The sequence below is a fragment of the Salmo trutta genome, chromosome 4, assembly GCF_901001165.1.
Source record: "Salmo trutta chromosome 4, fSalTru1.1, whole genome shotgun sequence".
Classification (NCBI taxonomy): domain Eukaryota; kingdom Metazoa; phylum Chordata; class Actinopteri; order Salmoniformes; family Salmonidae; genus Salmo; species Salmo trutta.
Genome location: NC_042960.1, coordinates 45844094 through 45865545, shown reverse-complemented (window position 1 = coordinate 45865545; position 21452 = coordinate 45844094). Strand labels below are relative to the sequence as shown.

The window sequence follows — 21452 nt, the reverse complement described above, 5'->3', positions numbered from 1 at the left end:
AGTGCAGCGGTTTTTGGGATTTGCCAATTACTACCGAAGGTTTATCTGGGGTTTTGGCCAGGTAGCGGCTCCCATTACCTCACTGCTGAAGGGGGGGCCGGTGCGTTTACGGTGGTCGATAGAGGCGGACAGAGCTTTCAACCAGTTTAAGGCACTGTTCACTGATGCGCCTGTGTTGGCGCACCTGGACACCTCCTTACCATTCATAGTAGAGGTAGACGCATCGGAGGCTGGGGTGGATGCTGTGCTATCAAAGTGCTCGGGTACGCCACCAAAACTCCGCCCCTGCGCTTTCTTTTCTAGGAAGCTTAGTCCGGCGGAGCGCAACTTTGATGTGGGGGACCGGGAGCTGTTGGCTGTGGTCAAGGCTCTGACTGTGTGGAGACACTGGCTTGATGGGGCTAGACACCCTTATCTCATCTGAACTGACCACCGGAACCTGGAGTATATTCGGGCAGCCAGGAGACTGAAACCCCGTCAGCCACGGTGGGACATGTTCTTCATCCGATTTCAGTTCACTATTTCGTATAGACCAGGTTCCATGAACACCAAGGCCGACGCGTTGTCCCGTCTCTATGACACTGAGGATCGGCCCATCGATCCTAATCCCATCCTTCCAGCCTCTAAGCTGGTAGCACCAGTGGTATGGGAGGTGGACGCGGACATTGAGCGGGCGCTACAGGTAGAGCCTGCGCCTTCTAACTGTCCTACAGGCCGTAAGTACGTTCCGCTTGGTGTCCGCGATCAATTGATTCGATGGGCTCATACACTACCCTCGTCGGGTCATCCTGGGGTGGCGAGGACAGTGTGAGGCCTTAGGAGGAAGTACTGGTGGCCCACCTTGGCTAAGGACGTGAGGTTTTATGTCTCTTCCTGTTCGGTATGCGCCCAGAGTAAGGCTCCTAGGCACCTTCCTAGAGGGAAGTTACAACCCCTCCCCGTTCCACAAAGGCCGTGGTCTCACCTGTCGGTGGACTTCCTTACCGATCTTCCCCCGTCTCAGGGGAAGATCACGGTTCTGGTGGTTGTGGATCGGTTCTCTAAGTCCTGCCGTCTCCTCCCGTTCACCCATGTCTTCCGGCACTACGGGGTGCCGGAGGACATCGTTTCTGATCGGGGTCCCCAGTTCACGTCCCGTGTATGGAGGGCGTTTATGGAGCGCTTGGGGTCTCGGCCAGCTTGACCTCCGGTTATCACCCCGAGAGCAATGGGCAGGTGGAGAGAGTGAACCAGGAGGTGGGTAGGTTTCTGCGGTCGTACTGCCAGGACCGGCCAGGGGAATGGTCCAGGTACATACCATGGGCCGAGCTGGCACAAAACTCACTCCGCCACTCATCCACTAACATGTCGCCATTTCAGTGTGTGTTAGGCTACCAGCCGGTCCTGGCACTGTGGCATCAGAGTCAGACCGAGGCTCCTGCGGTGGCGGATTGGGTGCAGCGCTCCAAGGAGCCCTAGAGGGCTGTTCAGGAATCCCTTAAGCAAGCAGGTGGACGGCAGAAGAGGAGCGCTGACCGCCACCGCAGTGAAGCCCCCGTATTCCAACCGGGAGACAGGGTCTGGCTCTCGACCCGAAACCTGCCCCTCTGCTTGCCCTGCCAGAAGCTGGGTCCGCAGCGTGTAGGGCCCTTCAAAGTCCGGAGGAGAATAAATGAGGTGTGTTACAGATTAAAACTCCCTTCTTATTATCGTATTAACCCCTCGTTTCATGTGTCTCTCCTCAGGCCGGTGGTAGCTGGTCCCTTACAAGAAGGTGAGGTGCCGGAGGTCCCTCCTCTCCCTCTGGACATCGAGGGGTCCCCAGCTTTCCTTAAGTTTGTGTCAGTCACAGATATTCTGCCACTGTTTACTCTCTGTTTAGGGCCAAATAGCATTCTAGTTAGTTCTGTTTTTTTGTTCATTCTTTCCAATGTTTTTTTTACATTTTTACATTTTTACATTTTAGTCATTTAGCAGACGCTCTTATCCAGAGCGACTTACAGTAGTGATTGCATACATTTCATTTCATGCATTTCTTTTGTACTGGCCCCCTGTGGGAACCGAACCCACAACCCTGGCATTGCACACACCATGCTCTACCAACTGAGCCACAGGGAAGTGTCAAGTATCAAGTAATTATCTTTTTATTTTTTATTTCTCATGATTTGGTTGGGTCTAATTGTGTTGCTGTCCTAGGGCTCTGTGTGGTGTGTTTGTGGTTGTGAACAGAGCCCCAGGACCAGCTTGCTTAGGGGACTCTTCTCCAGTTTCATCTCTCTGTAGGTGATGGATTTGTTATGGAAGGTTTGGGAATCGCTTCCTTTTAGGTGGTTGTAGAATTTAACGGCTCTTTTCTGTGTAACCCTCTCACCAGGCTCGAATATGACTCTCACAATATTAACTTATGCAGAGTATCTCAGCAGCATGGGATGTTAGGTGAGAAGGACATCTCCAATAAGAATTCCTATTGTAAACTATCTAGGGTTATGACAATAGGGTATTAACTTCAGAATAAATGATTATAGGTTTTTGTTATTGAATCAGGATAGACCATCCCATGCATTAAATTAAATTGAGACAATCAATGACTCCACCAACTCAATATACATAACGTTCCATATGTGTATTAGAACATTGTCAAACACAAATACATTTTCAGACACAACAAAAGAAATAGAAAATAATAAACCCCAATGAGTCCAAATTATTTCAAGTTCGCTTAAATAAACCGTTGGCGCGCGTTGGAGCTCAAAAAATGATGACACCCAAAAATATCTTGAAGCACCTCACGTGGTGGTTACTCACTGCTTGGTAGATATTCCCTCAGCGAAGTATGGCAATTCCATGTAGGTTTCCTCACAAAGTCCAAGGCAAGCACAGCTACCCATGCAGACCGTACTCCTTAGCCGTAACCGATATCCCATGGGAACACGAACTCGTTAAGCTTCCCAAGCAATTATCTCCCAGGGTCACACGATGCTAGGCTAACCTCAATGCTGACAAATACCTCCACGACGAGACGGTAGCTTCAGTCTTTACTGAGTTTTAACAAAATTATAACAACTCTTTTATAAAATAAAACATGTATTTCCCTTCATATCCTAGTAGGTATGGGTTTTGTTCTAGTTCTGTCGTCTTCTTTTATCATTAATTTACCAACCGTCCTAAGGTAAAAACGTCCATCCTTTTCATCAACGTCTTTTTCCTCTCTTTTTTTCCCAGGCCTCCCGTTAACCAGGTCAAATCCCATTGGCCACAACTTAACGAGCAACCTTATTGGTCAAAACTTACAATTCAAAGTAAAACAAACTATTCACTTATACATTAAATAAATATTTCTTCAAAAGCATAATGCATTAACAACATTACAGGTTAGGAGTAATTCAATTATCTTTTAAATATATAACCAATTAATTATAACAAATAAACTCAATACCTGGTTCAAACAAGGGTATTACACTCTCCCCCCACCAAAATTAGGCATGTCCTCATGACTTGTAAACACACAGTTGAAAAGTAATAAGTAACCGTGTCAACTCTTAACTGTCTACAACCTACAACTAAGACAAATCTTGTTAGATAATTGAAAAGGAGATACATTTGTATTTCCCTTATCCAATCCACTTGTATAGTGTGGAACAATATCTGACAACTGGGGCTAGACTTGGAACTCCAGGTTTATCATAGGTAAGTAGTACAGGAGCTTTCTTTATTCTCTGAGATCTTCGTATCCCTGGTCCTATTTCCTCTGAAATTTCCACTTCTCCTTGAACTTCTTGTTCCTCTTCTTGAATCTCCTCCATTGAATTAGATGTCTCATTATCATCTGCTTCAACTCCAGTTGCGACCTTAGCTTCTTGACTGGACTCTATTGCTTCTCCAACTTGTTCTGTTCTTTCAGATTCCCCTGTCATTTGATTCCAGACTATGTCTAGGTCCAAGCTAAACGGTTCCGACATCTCTTCCACTTCTCGGCTCATACAATTTGTATTAGGCACGTCATACCATACTCCGATGTCCTCATCTTCTGAGTCAAAATCCTTCTCATCTTTTGGATTCTTAACCTCTTCAACTTTCTCATTATTCTGAGGAGTACATTTCCCAGGCAACTTTTCATTTCCCTTTCTCGTCCTCCTTCTTTGCAGGGTCCTTCTACTAGGAGTTAGTTCTATGTTAACCACAGGTTCTAGGCGCACTTTCTGCCCCAGTGGTAGCAGGTGATTCCGATGAAGAATCTTATTGGGTCCATCTCCACTTTCAGGCTTCAAACGAAACACAGGTACGTTTGACATCTGACTCTCCACCACATATGGCGTAGAAACCCAGCGATCTGCCAGCTTATGTTTTCCATGCAGTCCTAGATTCCGTATAAGAACTCTGTCTCCAGGCATAAGTTGCGTGTAGCGAATCTTCTTATCATATCGCTGTTTGTTTTCATGGTTTTGCTTTCCAGCAGTGCTCTCAGCAACTTTGTAAGCAGCTTGTAACTGTTTCTTCATATCAGATACATACTTGAGGTATGTTCTCTCTGATGAGCTATCACTCGAGACTCCAAAACAGATATCAACGGGCAATCTAGCTTCACGTCCAAACATCAGAAAATAGGGCGAGTAGCCAGTCGCTTCATTCCGAGTACAGTTATACGAGTGCACTAGATGACCAATATACTGACTCCATTTTTTCTTTTGAGTAGGATCAAGAGTTCCAAGCATGTTCAACAAGGTTCGGTTGAATCTCTCGGGTTGTGGATCTCCTTGAGGGTGATATGGTGTTGTCCTTGACTTCTCCACTCCAAGCATATTCAGTAGCTCACGGATGAGTCGACTTTCAAAATCTCTACCTTGATCGCTATGCATCCTCTTCGGAAGACCATAATGGATGAAGAACCTTTCCCACAATACTTTGGCGACAGTGGATGCTTTCTGATCCTTCGTAGGAAAAGCTTGAGCGTATCTCGTGTAATGATCCGTAATGACCAGGACATTCTCTATGTTACTTGAGTCAGGCTCAATGGACAGGAAATCCATACACACAAGGTCCATAGGTCCCTCACTTTGCATATGACCAAGTGGAGCAACAATCTTTGGAAGTGTTTTCCTCTGTACACAGCGAGCACAGGATTTACAGTAGTCCTCTACTTCCATCTTCATGCGTGGCCAGTAGAACCGGTCTCTGACAAGTCCATAAGTCTTGTCAAATCCTAAATGACCTGAGTCATCATGCAGCGACTTGAGAACAATAGTTCTGAACTTCTCTGGAAGTAGTAACTGAGCACGACGAGTTTCGTTTGGCGGATGCGTGATCCTGTACATAACTCCATCTTCCATCTTTAGCTTCTCCCACTCTCTCAGGAGCAAAGAGATTAATGGATGTTTGGTCTTTGTCACCCTGGTAACATCATGTTTATTAAGAGCAACCCACATCTCTCCCAAACAAGGGTCTTCTTGTTGCGATGCAGAAAGTTCCACAGTGCTCAATCTGGGCATTTGAGACTTCAACATGCTCAGGTTACAGTATGCTTGAGGCAAAGCATGCATAGAGGCTCCCAGCTGATCAATCACTCTACTAGATAATCCAGGAGTTACTCTAACAACATTAGACATCTGGCACATGGCTCGGACACCAGATGCAGGAATGTCTCTCCAATCTTGTTCCACTGCAGATTGCTGATGAGAGCGGCGAGATAAAGCATCGGCATCTATGTTCTGCCTGCCGGGCCTGTACTTGAGACTAAAGTCATAGGTAGACAACGCAGCTAGCCAACGATGACCAGTGGCATCCAATTTTGCGGACGTGAGGACATATGTCAATGGGTTGTTGTCTGTTCTAACCTCAAACTTGGCCCCATACAGGTAATCGTGTAGTTTGTCAACCACGGCCCACTTCAACGCAAGAAACTCTAACTTGTGAGCTGGGTAGTTCCGTTCAGAAGCGGTTAGGCTTCGACTCACAAATGCCACGGGACGCGGACCCTCACCTTGATCTTGGTACAGTACTCCTCCTAACCCTTCGCGGCTAGCATCTACATGGAGAACGTATGGTAACTGAGGATCAGCAAAACCCAACACAGGAGCTTTTGTGAGGCTTTCCTTCAGTGTCTCGAATGCTAATTCACACTTCGCATCCCACCTTGATCCAAATGGTTCTGAGGGGTTAAGGTAGGCTTTCTCCTCCTTAGACTTTCTTCCTTTCTTGGCAGAGGGAAGATATCCACATAAGAGCTGATTCAGGGGGTAACTGACTTTAGAATAGTCTTTCACAAATCTTCTGTAATATCCACAGAATCCTAGGAAAGAACGCAGAGCAGTCACAGTTTCAGGCTTTGGCCACGTGGTGACAGCTTCAATCTTTGAGGGGTCTGTAGCCACTCCATTCTGGGATATGATATGTCCAACATAGTTGACAGATGTGCGGCAAAACTGACACTTGTCAAGGGACAGTTTTAGACCTTCACTTTTCAAGCGGTCTAACACCTTCAGTAACCTCTGCTCGTGTTCCTCTAGCGTCCTTCCAAACACGATTAAGTCATCGAGGTACACAAGAACTTCGAGTAGGTTCATGTCTCCAACTGTCTTTTCCATGACACGTTGAAATGTTGCAGGTGCTCCGGACACACCCTGTGGCATCCTCTCAAATTGGTAAAATCCAACTGGACAGATAAATGCAGTCTTCTCTTTATCTGTATCGCCCATCGGAATCTGATAGTATCCACTTCTGAGATCTAACACACTGAACCATTTGCTTCCACTCAAACATGTCAGAGCGTCCTCCACACGTGGGACTGTGTACTGATCTGGAACAGTGCGCTTGTTGAGAGTCCTATAATCAACACACATACGTATGGTGCCATTTTTTTTCCTCACCACCACAATAGGAGACGCATAGGGGCTTCTCGACTCAGATATGATCCCAGAACTTTTCAAGTTATTAAGGTGCTTCCTCACATCTTCAACGTCAGCTGGGGCCAAGCGGCGAGATCTCTCCCTAAACGGTTTGTCTTCAGTAACTCTGATGGTGTGGTGAGTACTCTTTGAACAACCCACATCAAACTCATGTGTTGAGAACACTTCTTTCCGTTCCATCATCTTTTCACATAACCTCTTCTTCCATCCTTCAGGCACTGAAGAATCTCCAAAGTTGAATGAAGAAGACGTCAGTCTCTCAGATGAATCCTGCTTACTTTTCAATGGGACACCCGGAGCAACATCTACAGGAAACAGATGAGCAATAGGCGTACCTCGTTTAAGGGTGATCTCCTTTGTCGAGACATTCCTGACAGTAAGAGTGATTCTTCTAGATGACACAACTGCAACCGTCTGGATTTCAGGCCTCACTAGAAGTTCGTCGGGGAACCGGGGTTCTTCAGGCCTCTCTACCAGAATGGCTTGAGTAGAAGGTATCCCAGGAAACTTTGGAATTCCAGTAACTCTCATCTGCCCACCAGGTGGCAGGGTGACAGGTTTTGTCTGTGCGAACCAGACCGTTCCTCTTTTCTCTTCATCATCAGTTGAGCTTTCTATCAGCCTCTCATATGCCTCTTTGATAGCAGGATGAACTTGTAGTGTGCTAAGGAAACCTTCACCTTCCTTTTCTTTGCAAGCAGTCATAAGTCTCCTCACTACAGATGTATTGGTGCCGACCAGAATAGAAACGTCACCTTTCATGGCCGGATCTGGACATACCAACACAAGTGCTTCCATGGTCTCTGCTACACCCACAACCGATCCTGAGAACTCAAGCTTGAGTGACAAATAGCCATCATATGGATACTGATCAGAGCTAAGGCCCCATATCTCTAAGTTTCCTATAGGAATCAATGGCAAATGCGTCAAGTACTTGTCATAAAAGGATCTGTACAGTAGAGTAATCTGAGAACCACTATCTAGTAAAGCTTTAGCATAGATACCTTCAATCTGTACAGGAACGACAGAACTTGGACCAACTAAACCTGTAGGTAGCATGTCTTTCATGTCTTCATACTTGTGGCACTTGGTGGAACGTATCTTCACCGGGACGTCAGGCCGCTCCTTTACTGGGTCCCTCTGTAGTTTCCCATAGACCGCTTTTGTTTGATTAGGCGTGTGTTGACTTTCCTCAAGTTCTCCTCACCTTCACAGTTTCTCTTGAAATGGCCATCTTCTCCACATCTATAACAGAACACTCCTGGGTTGCTGTCGGCTTGTGTCTGTTCTTGGGATGGATTAATTCTCTTCTTTTTGCTTTTAAATGCCACATCTGACCTTTGTATGTCAGATTGAGCTGCTGTGACGTTAGCAGACATGAGACGTGTCATTTCAGTTTTTAAACCATTCAGCTCTTTCCTCAGCACTTCTATCTCAGAATTAGCTTCTTTGCAAACTGTGGCAACAGGAGCAACAGCTGATGACTTCACAACACTCTTTGTTGTGTTCCTGTCTTGAATCATGTCCTCCTCCTCCCTTACTTCTTGCATTAGTTCAGTAAAGGTTGGTGGTTCACGCAGTTTATAGGTCATGCGAATACGAAGCGCAACCATGTCATGTGAGGAGGCACCTCTCACTATTTGACCAATGCGTGTGCGATTCATTTCTGACAGCTCAATGCCTCCTTTTCGATAAACAGCATGCAGCAATTTGTCAAGTCTCAACAGGTAAGCTGAAAGCTTCTCTCCTTCATTTTGGAATGTGTTTCTGAACCTTACCATGAGATCAGGTGCACTTTCGGTGGTACCGAATGCCGTTTCTAGAGCCTTCATGTATTCGATCGCTGTAGCATGGGGGTTTCCTGTCTTGAAGAACCTCACAATGTCAGCAGCAGGCCCTTTAAGACTTTCTATTATTCTCTGTTTTTTCACATTGTCGGCGCACTGCCATTCCTCTAGAAAATGGGTGGTTTGTTCAGCCCATGCATCATACTCTTCCTCTCCACTAGGAGTGGGTTTCACACCTGAGAACATACGCAGCTTACGGTAACTCTGAGTCTCAGATGGCACATTGTTGCATTTCTCTACCAGTGAACTTATGGCAATAACCAGTTCAGTGTTGAGGTCAGCACCAGAGGGACTTACCAGGCCTTTAACATCAGCTACAGTCTTCCCTTCACGTCTTAGAAAGGATAATAGCTTCGCCTGAAAATCTTCACCCTCTCTCTCAACAGGAGATGTGACTTGTGAAACTACATGTACAGGCCAGGGACCCAACTCTCCAGGTATCCCAACCACACTTGGCACAGCTATTTCGTTAAGGTTGTTTGATATCTCCACCAAAACATACTGCTTTTTATCAGCTGAATAAGAACAACGACCATGCAGTCTAATTTTACCAAAAGCCTTAACATAAGTTAGTGTTTCCAGCAGAACCTCATCAGACACATCCTCTGTCACATTGCTAAGGACAAATGCACGATTAATAGCTAGTTGTTTCTCTCTACACCAGGTAACAATCTCTTCAGCATCCATGTTGTAAGTTTATACCTATACAGCAATGTTAGATAGAAATTCAAAATTTCAATTAAAACATTCAAATGGTGAGTCAATGTAGAATCTTAGCAGATGTCAGCAGTGAAAACAGTGGACAAAGGAATCTACACCAGAGTCATTTCTGAAAATACCCATCAACAATAACAGAAATCCCGGACGAGCCCCCAAAAATGTAACCCTCTCACCAGGCTCGAATATGACTCTCACAATATTAACTTATGCAGAGTATCTCAGCAGCATGGGATGTTAGGTGAGAAGGACATCTCCAATAAGAATTCCTATTGTAAACTATCTAGGGTTATGACAATAGGGTATTAACTTCAGAATAAATGATTATAGGTTTTTGTTATTGAATCAGGATAGACCATCCCATGCATTAAATTAAATTGAGACAATCAATGACTCCACCAACTCAATATACATAACGTTCCATATGTGTATTAGAACATTGTCAAACACAAATACATTTTCAGACACAACAAAAGAAATAGAAAATAATAAACCCCAATGAGTCCAAATTATTTCAAGTTCGCTTAAATAAACCGTTGGCGCGCGTTGGAGCTCAAAAAATGATGACACCCAAAAATATCTTGAAGCACCTCACGTGGTGGTTACTCACTGCTTGGTAGATATTCCCTCAGCGAAGTATGGCAATTCCATGTAGGTTTCCTCACAAAGTCCAAGGCAAGCACAGCTACCCATGCAGACCGTACTCCTTAGCCGTAACCGATATCCCATGGGAACACGAACTCGTTAAGCTTCCCAAGCAATTATCTCCCAGGGTCACACGATGCTAGGCTAACCTCAATGCTGACAAATACCTCCACGACGAGACGGTAGCTTCAGTCTTTACTGAGTTTTAACAAAATTATAACAACTCTTTTATAAAATAAAACATGTATTTCCCTTCATATCCTAGTAGGTATGGGTTTTGTTCTAGTTCTGTCGTCTTCTTTTATCATTAATTTACCAACCGTCCTAAGGTAAAAACGTCCATCCTTTTCATCAACGTCTTTTTCCTCTCTTTTTTTCCCAGGCCTCCCGTTAACCAGGTCAAATCCCATTGGCCACAACTTAACGAGCAACCTTATTGGTCAAAACTTACAATTCAAAGTAAAACAAACTATTCACTTATACATTAAATAAATATTTCTTCAAAAGCATAATGCATTAACAACATTACAGGTTAGGAGTAATTCAATTATCTTTTAAATATATAACCAATTAATTATAACAAATAAACTCAATACCTGGTTCAAACAAGGGTATTACATCTGGATTTTGATAATTAGCGGGTATCGGCCTAATTCTGCTCTACATGCGTTATTTGGTTTTCTACATTGTACACGGAGGATATTTTTGCAGAATTCTGCATGCAGAGTCTCAATTTGGTGTTTGTCCCATTTTGTGAATTCTTGGTTGGTGAGCGGACCCCAGACCTCACAACCATAAAGGACAATGGGTTCTATAACTGATTCAAGTATTTTTAACCAGATCCTAATTGGTATGTTGAATTTTATGTTCCTTTTGATGGCATAGAATGCCCTTCTTGCCTTGTCTCTCAGATCGTTCACAGCTTTGTGGAAGTTACCTGTGGTGCTGATGTTTAGGCCAAGGTATGTATAGTTCTTTGTGTGCTCTAGGGCAACAGTGTCTAGATGGAATTTGTATTTGTGGTCCTGGCGACTGGACCTTTTTTGGAACACCATTATTTTGGTTCTTACTGAGATTTACTGTCAGGTTCTTGTCCGATTCTGGCATTTAGGTCGCCACAGACTAGTACATGTCCCTGGGCCTGGAAATGATTGATTACCCCTCCAGGATGGAGAAGCTGTCTTCATTAAAGTATGAGAATTCTAGTGGGGGATATAGGTAGCTCACAGGAGGACATTTTTGTCTTTGTCTCTCTCTCTCTCTTTCTCTCGCTCTCTCTCTCTCTCTCTCTCTCTCTCTCACTCTCTCTCACCTTCACACCAGGGGTTAAACAGCATGCAGATGTCATTCCCAGGGTCATGTGTAGATGTGGCCTCCCCCTTTGGGCTTTGCGTTGCCACGGTGAGCTGGTATCGACCAATCACGGCTGTGGGCGGGGAGTTGATGGACAGCTTGAGCCTGTTGCCGTCCCGTTGCACAATCTTGGCCTCCCAACGGTCATCCTCCAGCTCCTCAACCAATGGGATGATGACATGGGTGCCCTTTGCCACTGTAGGCAAGGGTCCTATCCCAGACAGACACACACAAATATTACTCAGTATCATAAGAACAAAATATGTTGAAATTCTGTAGTGCAATTTCTCTTACTCCTATTTTAGCTGAATTTTTCATTTATTGCTGTCATGAAAAAAATAACATGAAGTTGGTTTGTTGGCAACACTGACAAAAACAGATATTTCATTTAGTAATAAAACACACGTGTTGATTCATAATCTGTAGTTAGTTATTAACGGCATCAAGAAATTCCTTCCTAAAAGAGTTCTGTCAGATTGGTGACTGCACCCAAGGTGTTAACAGGGTGTGTTTGAGACAACAAGCAGAGCAACATTCTCATCCTCAAACACACGCACACACAGACACATCTACAATCCACCCACAGTACACTCATTCTGCAGATCCATGCAGTATCTGTCCTGAATGTTGATTTGCTGCTTGTCTATTAATACACATCTCTCATTCAGTACACACTCATATTCAATTAATCTCTAAGATAAATATTACAATCTAGAAGCTGAAAGAGCATGGTGAAATTAGTTGGTGGGTTGGTTGGTGGCGAAGCTGTTTATGGTAGGAATGAATTGTCAGTGGAAAGAGGGGATTTTGCAGGACTGTGAGAGAGGCAGGCTCCTGTAAAACACTGGAGGCTTGCCACAAACCACATGCATAACTCCAGTTACCATGGTGATAATCACTAAAACATGGTGCAGACACAGGGCCGTTCCAAGACACAAGCGCACACTGACACACAAACTCATGCCAATAAACAAAAACACACAACCAACTAGTTACTCTGTCAGTTCCCATGATTGGTTATAAAGGGCTTACTGTTATCATGTGCACTTGTTAGCCCTAGGGCTTCCCATCAGGGGAACAAGGGAGGACATTTTTGTGTCATTGTAACCCTTCATGATTCAGCAGAATGTCTCACTGACCTGTCCTAAGCTCCAGGTGGAGTCTGTCCGTGTTGGAATTGTAAGGTCGCGAGAGGTCAAGCCACATCATGAAGATCTGACCCCTGCGGATGATGAGGCCATCACCGTAGTAACGGTCTGTGTGATGCTCCATGCGGTTCTGACCTTTCTTTTTTTTCATCAGGTCTATGGACCGCACAATCAACAACAGCTCTGAGACAACAGGAAGAGAGGGAAGTTCATATTAAAGTCAACCATTCTGTCACAAATGTCACAATGTCTTGCATAGTAACAATGAAATACAGTGCTCACATTTTGCTGTCTTGAAATTAAATCTAAAAAGGGATTAAATTTGTTTTTTTCTTACAGATCTACACAACCTACTCCAATTTCTTTAAGTGAAAGAAAATGATCTAAAATGTTCCAAATGAATAATACTTGTAAAGAAATATTAAGTTGTTATGATTGCATATGTTTTCACACCCCAGAGTTAATACACTGAACAAAAATATGAATGCAACGTGCAACTATTTCAAATATTTTACTGAGTTACAGTTCATATAAGGAAATCAGTCAATTGAAATAAATTAATTCGGCCATAATGTGGATTTCACATGACTGGGAATACAGATATATATCTGTTGGTCACAGATACCTTAAAAAGATGAACATGTTTTTCCATAAGGAGAGTGAATGCAATGATGTTGATCCTCTGTATTTGTAATTAGTGTGGTGGCAGCATCATGTGACGGGCATGCTTGTCACCGGCAGGGACTGCAGAGTTTGTCAGGATCAAAATAAATATGAATGGAGAAAAGCCCATGTAAAAAGTTACAGAAAAAAAACTGTCTTCTGAAAACCTAACCCTGGGTAAGAGTTTTATTTTTCAGCAGGACAATTACACAAATGTTACTGCCAAATAGACACCAAAATGGCTTTCCAAGATGTGGTGAGTGTTCCTGAATGGTCCAGTCTCAGTCCTGACCTAAATCTGCTTGAAAATCAGAGACAGGGTTTGAATATTGCTGCCCAACAATTTTAATGAGCTTGAGCAATTTTGACAAAACAATGGATATATGTTGCTCTATGAGTTGTGAAAGGTTGGTAGGATCTTATTAAAAATGATTCACAGCTGTAATGGCTGCCAAAGGTGCTTCCACCAAGTATTAACTCTGGGGTGTGAAGACATACGCAATCAATACATCTTCATTTTTTATTTATTTCACTTTGAAAATCTGGAGTAGGTTGTGTAGATAGGTAGGAAGGAAATCCAATTGAAGATTTAATTTTTAAGGCAACAAAATGTAAAGACTGCAAGGGGTGTGTAGACTTTCACTAGCAACTGTATGGTATTTTTAAAAGTGTAAATTACCTTCAAGGTTACTTCCATTAGTGACTGGCTTGTCACCATTCCCCACAAGCTTGTCTGCATCATCGATCCCTGTGACAACCTTATCTGCGATGTCATTATCTTTGCTCGGTCTTTGACAGCAACAAGGACAGATCTTACGTAACCATTGTCGACACCCCCCTTCCCCTGTGTTCTTCTCTGGCTCCTCATCTTTCCCCCATCCTAGTGTGACTGATGGGAAGCGACCAATTGTAGACGTGTGTCTGACTGACGGTGTTTCCACAGGCATCCTGAGAATCAGAAGAAAACAGAGAGTGGCATGTATTGTTGTCACTTTGCATGTGCTTAGAACTCTATCCTCAATCCATCCAGATCCATCCAATAACTTTTTGAACATTTGTCATTATAATTGGCCAATGTGCATCACAAATCAAATGTAGTCCTCTCATCTAATGAGTGAATTAAAGCTATGGTATACTCATTACTTGTGATCATATAAACATATTAATACCCCTCCTAACTCTCCTATTATGTGTCCAGTCTCTCCCATAAACTCCTCTTCTTCTCCCACTCTCTTTTATCCAACTCCTTTTTATTTCATTCCCCCCACCACACACACACACAAAATTGTCATACTTGAGTAAAAGTAAAGATACCTTAACAGAAAATTACTCAAGTACATTATTTTCTATAGAAATGTAGTGAAGTAAAAGTAAAAGTTGTCAAAACTATAAATAGTAAAGTACACATACCCCAAAACACTGTAGTACTTTAAAATAGTACTTTAAAGTATTTTTACTTCTGTACTTTACACCACTGGTAATAATCATCTTTGTAGATTGCTTTCCAGTAACTTCTTTAGTCCTACTGGAAGCCTTTCCCACAATCTATCTGCATTCCTGCTTCGCACTGACTGTCACGACACAGTGACAGAGCACAGTCTCAATAAGGAAACACTGCAAGGTCCAATGTAGCCCTTTTTATCTCAATATCAAATCATTTCTGTGTAACAATTTACCCTTGCCTACAATTTCCGCGCCATAATACAGAAATCCCCATCAAATTCCATCTGTTTAAGATAGAGATATGTGTTTTTTTTCCATGGGCTGCGTGTCAATCCCACATCTACTGTACGGTGAAAGGTGGCAGAGCTAGTGCAATGTTTGTCAGACCATGAGACATCCCAAAAATCAGTATTCTAAGGAAAACATCTGTAGCGTCCAAACGGTTTGTTCTACAAACTACACTGAACAAAAATATCAGTAAAGTGTTGGTCCCATGTTTCATCAGCTGAAATAAAAGATCCCAGAATTTTTCCAGATCCACAAAAAGCTTATTTCTCTCACATTTTGTGCACAAATTTGTTTACATTCCTGTTAGTGAGCATTTCTGATTTGCCAAGATATTCCATCTACCTGACAGGTGTTGCATATCAAGAAGCTGATTAAACAATATGATCATTACAAAGGTGCACCTTGTGCTGGGGACAGTAAAAGACCACTTTAAAATGTGCAGTTTTGTCACAAAACACAATTACACAGATGTCTCAAGTTTTGAGGGAGCATGCAATTGGCATGCTGTCTTCAGAAATGTCCACCAGAGTTGTTGCCAGAGAATTGTTGCCTTCAACGTCGTTTTAGAGAATACGTCCAACCGGCCTCACAACGACAGACTACAGACCACGTGTGACCTCGCCAGCCCAGGACCTTCAGATCTGGCTTCTTCACTTGCGGGATCGTCTGAAACCAGCCACCTGGACAGCTGATGAAACTGAGTATTTCTGTCTGTAATTAAGGCCTGGCTCCCCAGTGGGTCTTGCCCAGTCATGTGAAATCCATAGATTAGGGCCGAATGAATTTATCTAAATTGACTGATTTCCTAATATGAACTGTAACTCAGTAAAATCATTGAAATTGTTGCATGTTGCGTTTATATTTTTGTTCAGTATATTATGACCACTCTATTGAAAGATGGGACTCTCATGAATACAATGGTGTCGGTTTTGCTCTAGGACGGCCACAAGCCTCAAGACTCAACTGAAGGTCCCAGTACCAGTTAAAAAAAAGTATGGAAATACATATATAGTTAGTCCTAAAATTTTATTTTAGTCCTAAAATAATGGGATAAGTGAATCTGTTATTCAATGTGTTTCTATTGGCTAATAGCAGTAATGCCAATAGTTTCACTCCTCCCCAAAAATGTGATACCTTAAGGGGTCTTAAAGATCTAAATCAAATAGCTAAATGATCCTTGGTATGACCATTTGAAAAGAATTCCATATCGTAGCTTAGACACCCCCCCCCCCCCCCCCCCCCTCTACTGGCTTAGACACGGCTTAGACTCTAGAGGTAAGTATCTTACTGTGATTGTTTTTATTTGAAGTGGTCAAAAATTAACAAAAAAAAAGCTTATTACAAAATAAATGTTTCCCAAGCAAGAATTTTGCTAGGACTGTCTGGGAGAGGAAAACTTAAAACTAGCTGTTATTGTCAGAGAGGTTTTAATCTCTTGATTATTGGTCTATTAACTAATGTCACCAGGCAGGCCAAAACTCCATCCCACCAAAACAGGCTGAAATTTCACTAAAGGGAAATATACTAATTTTCACAATTTCACAGTATTATTCCAACCTCATAGTGTGGAAATACACATAAAAAGCACAGGGCCTTTAAAGTGGCTGACCACCTCATTACTTATGTACATACCAATGAGGAGAATCAAAGAAAGGAGTGGAGAGTTTGAGGCTAAGTTATAGACGGAGAGAGAAAGGAATGTTTCTTCATCGTCAATGTTAAACCTAACACTTGAGACCTCAGACTTAAGAACAACCATGGGAGGGAGAGAGGGTGTAAAAACATTCCACTGACTTTGAGTTCAAGATAGAAATTGCGCAACTGCTGAGATGTGTGAACAAGTGGATAGTGGGATATGTGAACAGTCTAACTAAAATTGGAAATGCCTAAATAGTGCAAATATAACTGACACTTGCCGGCCTACACATAAATATATGCACATACCGTACTTTCACAAACACGATATGCATGCAATATATACACACACACACATACACACACACACACATACACACACACACACACACAACACACACACACACACACACACACACACACACACACACACACACACACACACACACACACACACACACACACACACACACACACACACACACACACACACACACACACACACACACACACACACACACACACACACACATAAACCATCAGACACACGGACACACACTCACATACAGGTAACTGCCAAAATAAAGGAAACACCAACATAAGTGTCTTAATAGGGTGTTGGGCCACCACGAGCCAGAACAGCTTCAATGTGCCTTGACATGTGTCTGGAACTCTATTGCAGGGATGCGACACCATTCTTCCATGAGACATTTCATCGTTTAGTGTTATGTTGGTGGTGGAATATCCTATCTCACTCCAGAATCTCCCATAAGTGTTCAATTGGGTTGATATCTGGTGACTTACGCGGCCATGGCATATGGTTTACACTGCATTTTCATGCTCATCAAACCACTCATGAAACATGTTTGCCAACATCTTAAACCAAGTCAACTTTGAAAGAATATGCTCTCCATCTTATCTGCCAGGATTGAAAATGCTGCACGTGAATGTGAGCATGTTTCAGTAGCCTGTGGGTTAGGCATGGCTAGACTTTGACTGATACATAATGTACACTGTTGAAGCCTGTTTCTGATACTACTGTGTTAGAGCAGTCTTCCATGACCTGAACACTTTGCCTAGTAGACTTGATTACATACAGCAGTCACTGTTGATAGGGTTTGCCCTCAGGTTTGGATACAGCTAGTCTGTGGTGGATGTAATGTAGTAGATGTATGTATTTATATTGTAGACATATCTATTTAAATGAGATGAGGGTTGAAATAGTCATACTGTATAGGTCAAGTTATGTAGGCTGGTGAGGTGTATCCGTGTGAGTGAACTCATGCCTATAAGTGCTTGAATTATTTGTTTCTTTGTTATTACTTTTCTGATATAATACTGCAGAAACAGGCTTAACAAAGGAGGATGTAAATAAGGCAGGTCTCAAAATAACAGACCAATCCATTATAATGACATGCAGGCACGAAATCATACAATAAGGACAGGCAAAATAATCTAGTTTATTACCACACCCTATTATACGGTTTCTTTCTTGTGTCCTTTTCCTTAGTCACACCCTATCTGTTGTTCCACTGGATATCTTAAGGTGAATGCACCAATTTGTAAGTCGCTCTGGATAAGAGCGTCTGCTAAATGACTTAAATGTAAATGTAAATCTGTTCTGTGAAAATCTGTCTGTCTATTATTTGAATTACAATGTTATTCAATGCAGACAAATACATTTCTTATAACATTGCAGGTTTATTTTATCTGGTTAACTGTTTGACAACTGTTACACTTTTATTGACCTTTAATTATTAATATTATTTCTTTTGTTACACCCTTATTTTACAAGGTAAGTTGACTGAGAACACATTCTCGTTTACAGCAACGACCTGGGGAATAGTTGCAGGGGAAGGAAGAGGGATGAATGAGCGAATTGGAAGCTGGGGATGATTAGGTGGCCATGATGGTATGAGATCTAGATTGGCAATTTAGCCAGGACACCAGGGTTAACACCCCTACTCTTACAAAAGTGCCATGGGATCTTTAGTGACCACAGAGAGTCAGGACACCTGTTTAATGTCCCACCCGAAAGACAGCACCCTACACATGTCTCCAATCACTGCCCTGTTTCATTGGGATCTCCTTAGACCAGAGGAAAGATTGCCTTCTACTGGCCCCCCAACACCACTTCCAGCAGCATCTGGTCTCCCATCCAGGGACCGACCAGGACCAACCCTGCTTAGCTTCAGCCAGCAGTAGGATGCAGGGTCACTAATTGATTGCCCAAACAAATTAGTTCAAGGGTGTATGTTACTTTGTCAGCAGTCAATTGGCTAATCCTGCCGGTTCACGCTGGGTTCTAAAAAAGTGTCCTAACTATCAACAGTAATGATGCCGCTGACAGAAGTGGAGTCACTGCTTAGTTCACGCAGCACTTCTTAATAAACAAAAGAATGTTTGGCGGGAAAGAGGGGCCAAGCACCAAGAGTTATGCCAATTTTCGCCATCTATATGGGAGGTGTGAATTGCAGGATATTACCACGTTTCATGTGCTCAGGTAGAAACCATAGTCTAGCTGATACATCAGGTATTCTTATGTGGGTGAGTCAACTTCTTTGAATGACATTATTTTATATGATTTAATACATGTTATTAACAAAGTGTGCTCCATTTCAGGTCAACTTTATTACACGAAACAAAACATTTAATAATTTTGAGACTACAGGAAATAGGTTGACTCCTATGTTAAACAACGGCAGTCATGGCTACATTGGTTGGCTACAGCCTTGGGCTATCGTAGTCTTTGACTGTAGAAAAACAGGAATCCCTGAAGTTTTTTGGGGGTATCTGTACTATTTACTACTACTCCTTTACTATTTATATTTTTGACAACTTTAACTTCACCACATTCCTACAAAAAATAATGCCGTTTTTACTCCATACATTTCCCCTGACACCCAAAAGTACTCGTTACATTTTGAATGCTTAGCAGGACAGGAAAATAGTCCAATTCATGCAGTTATCATGAAAACATCCCTTGTCATCCCTACTTCTCTGATCAGGCGGACTCACGAATGCTTTGTTTGTAAATTACTGTATGTCTGAGTTTTGGAGAGTGCGATCAGTAAATGTACAAAAAACAAGAAAATTGTGCCATTTGGTTTGCTTAATATAAGGAATTTGAAATGATTTATACTTTTACTTTGATACTTAAGTATATTTAAAACATAATACGTTTAGACTTTTACTCAAGTAGGATTTTACTGGATGACTTTCACATCTAAAGGTACACATCTCCATCTGGCTTCTGGGGGTCACCTTATATTTTAATTGTAAAGATTATTTTTAAAACATCACTCAAATATCATTGCTTTAAAATAAGTGCACCCACGAGCACTCTCTCACAGTCTTTCTCTCTCTCCATCAATTTCACAAAATAGATAATAATTTTCAAGGTATATATCCATTTTAGAGTAAGGCTGTAACGTACCAAAATGTGGAAAAGGTCAAGGGGTCTGAATACTTTCCGAAGGCACTGTATGCATCTTATTGTATTTCAAAATTAAAATCTTATTCACTAGTCTATACTTGTAATTTTGTAGGCCGCATGTACTGACCCAGAATCGCATGTTCTCTCCCAGCTTTATCATGGTTTGAACGAGGTACCTAATTCCAGTCCATATAATACAGTATAATACAATGGAGTAATACAGTTCACAAAAGATTAGCATACTGGAGTTTGTTCACTTGTTTACCCAAGAGAGCATATAGCTAGCTACATCTATGGGCTTTTATGTTTTTCTGTCTTGTGTAATGTGCAGTATCTTATATATCATAGGCCTATATTGGATAACGGCACAATCATTTGGGCTTGGGCTCATTAAATGCCTTTAATGTAGGGCTCATAAAATGTATTTAATGTATGGCTCATCAGGCTCAGGTAGCATCAGGCTTCAATATTCGATCAAAGCTCTAATCAAATCCAAACATAGGTCTATTTATATGCTTTATATGCTTTTGAATGACACTTCCAGGGTTAGCCTGGAGAAAAGTGATTTATTCTCGGGATGGAACATTTGTAAATCAACTGGAAAATATTCAATCCTAATGATAATTAAATTACATCAATTAATGAATCAAGATGTCAATTATAGACATTTATCGATATTCACTTACTTTGTAATCTATGTGTTGAGTTCTCCGATGGGTTAAAGTGTTTGTTGAATCACCTGGCAGCCCTTGTCTGACTGAACAGTCAGGTAAACAGGTTCAAAATAATATTGCCCTGGTATGCGGTGCGCGTCTTCTCTTCTTCACAGATTATGCGGTCTTCACGCTGTGTTCACGCTGTGAACTATTGTTAGTATATCGTCTTTGAGAGACCTTTTAAACTCAAGATTGTGAGGCAGTAGACACACCCTTCTCCCCACCTCATAAGGGGAGGAAAAGTCATGTATCTTTACACACAGGGGATCGGTCATGAGACTGCTCACATGAATGCAGTAGTTGAACCAGTCGGGCTTCCATGCAGAAACTCTACCACTGTGCTGTCTAAACATGTCAAGAAAAAGGATTCTAAACCTACAGGACAAACACACATGGACCCACACACATGGACCCACACACATGGACCCACACACACACACACACACACACACACACACACACACACACACACACACACACACACACACACACACACACACACACACACACACACACACACACACACACACACACACACACACACACACACACACACACACACGCACACACACACACACACAAACCTAAGCGCACATATGAGACATCTACTTGTGATGTCATTCTCACTCTCATGTGAGCCCCTTAGAGTGCCATTTCTCATAAATCTTGTGACTGCAAAG

At 42.4% G+C, this 21452-nt stretch overlaps 1 protein-coding gene across 1 annotated transcript in view; it reads right to left on the bottom strand.

Moving 5' to 3' along the window:
- Positions 1 to 21013, bottom strand: part of LOC115192461 (protein-glutamine gamma-glutamyltransferase K) — a 30399-nt gene extending 9386 nt beyond the window's left edge. Inside the window, exons 1-4 of the mRNA XM_029750977.1 lie at positions 20743 to 21013; positions 13934 to 14202; positions 12583 to 12774; positions 11403 to 11654 (exon numbers count right to left, since the gene is read on the bottom strand). Of these exons, the coding sequence (XP_029606837.1) occupies positions 11403 to 11654; positions 12583 to 12774; positions 13934 to 14201 (712 nt within the window). The 5' untranslated portion in view covers position 14202; positions 20743 to 21013. The remainder of the gene's footprint in view (positions 1 to 11402; positions 11655 to 12582; positions 12775 to 13933; positions 14203 to 20742) is intronic.
- Between the last annotated feature and the right edge of the window lie 439 nt (positions 21014 to 21452).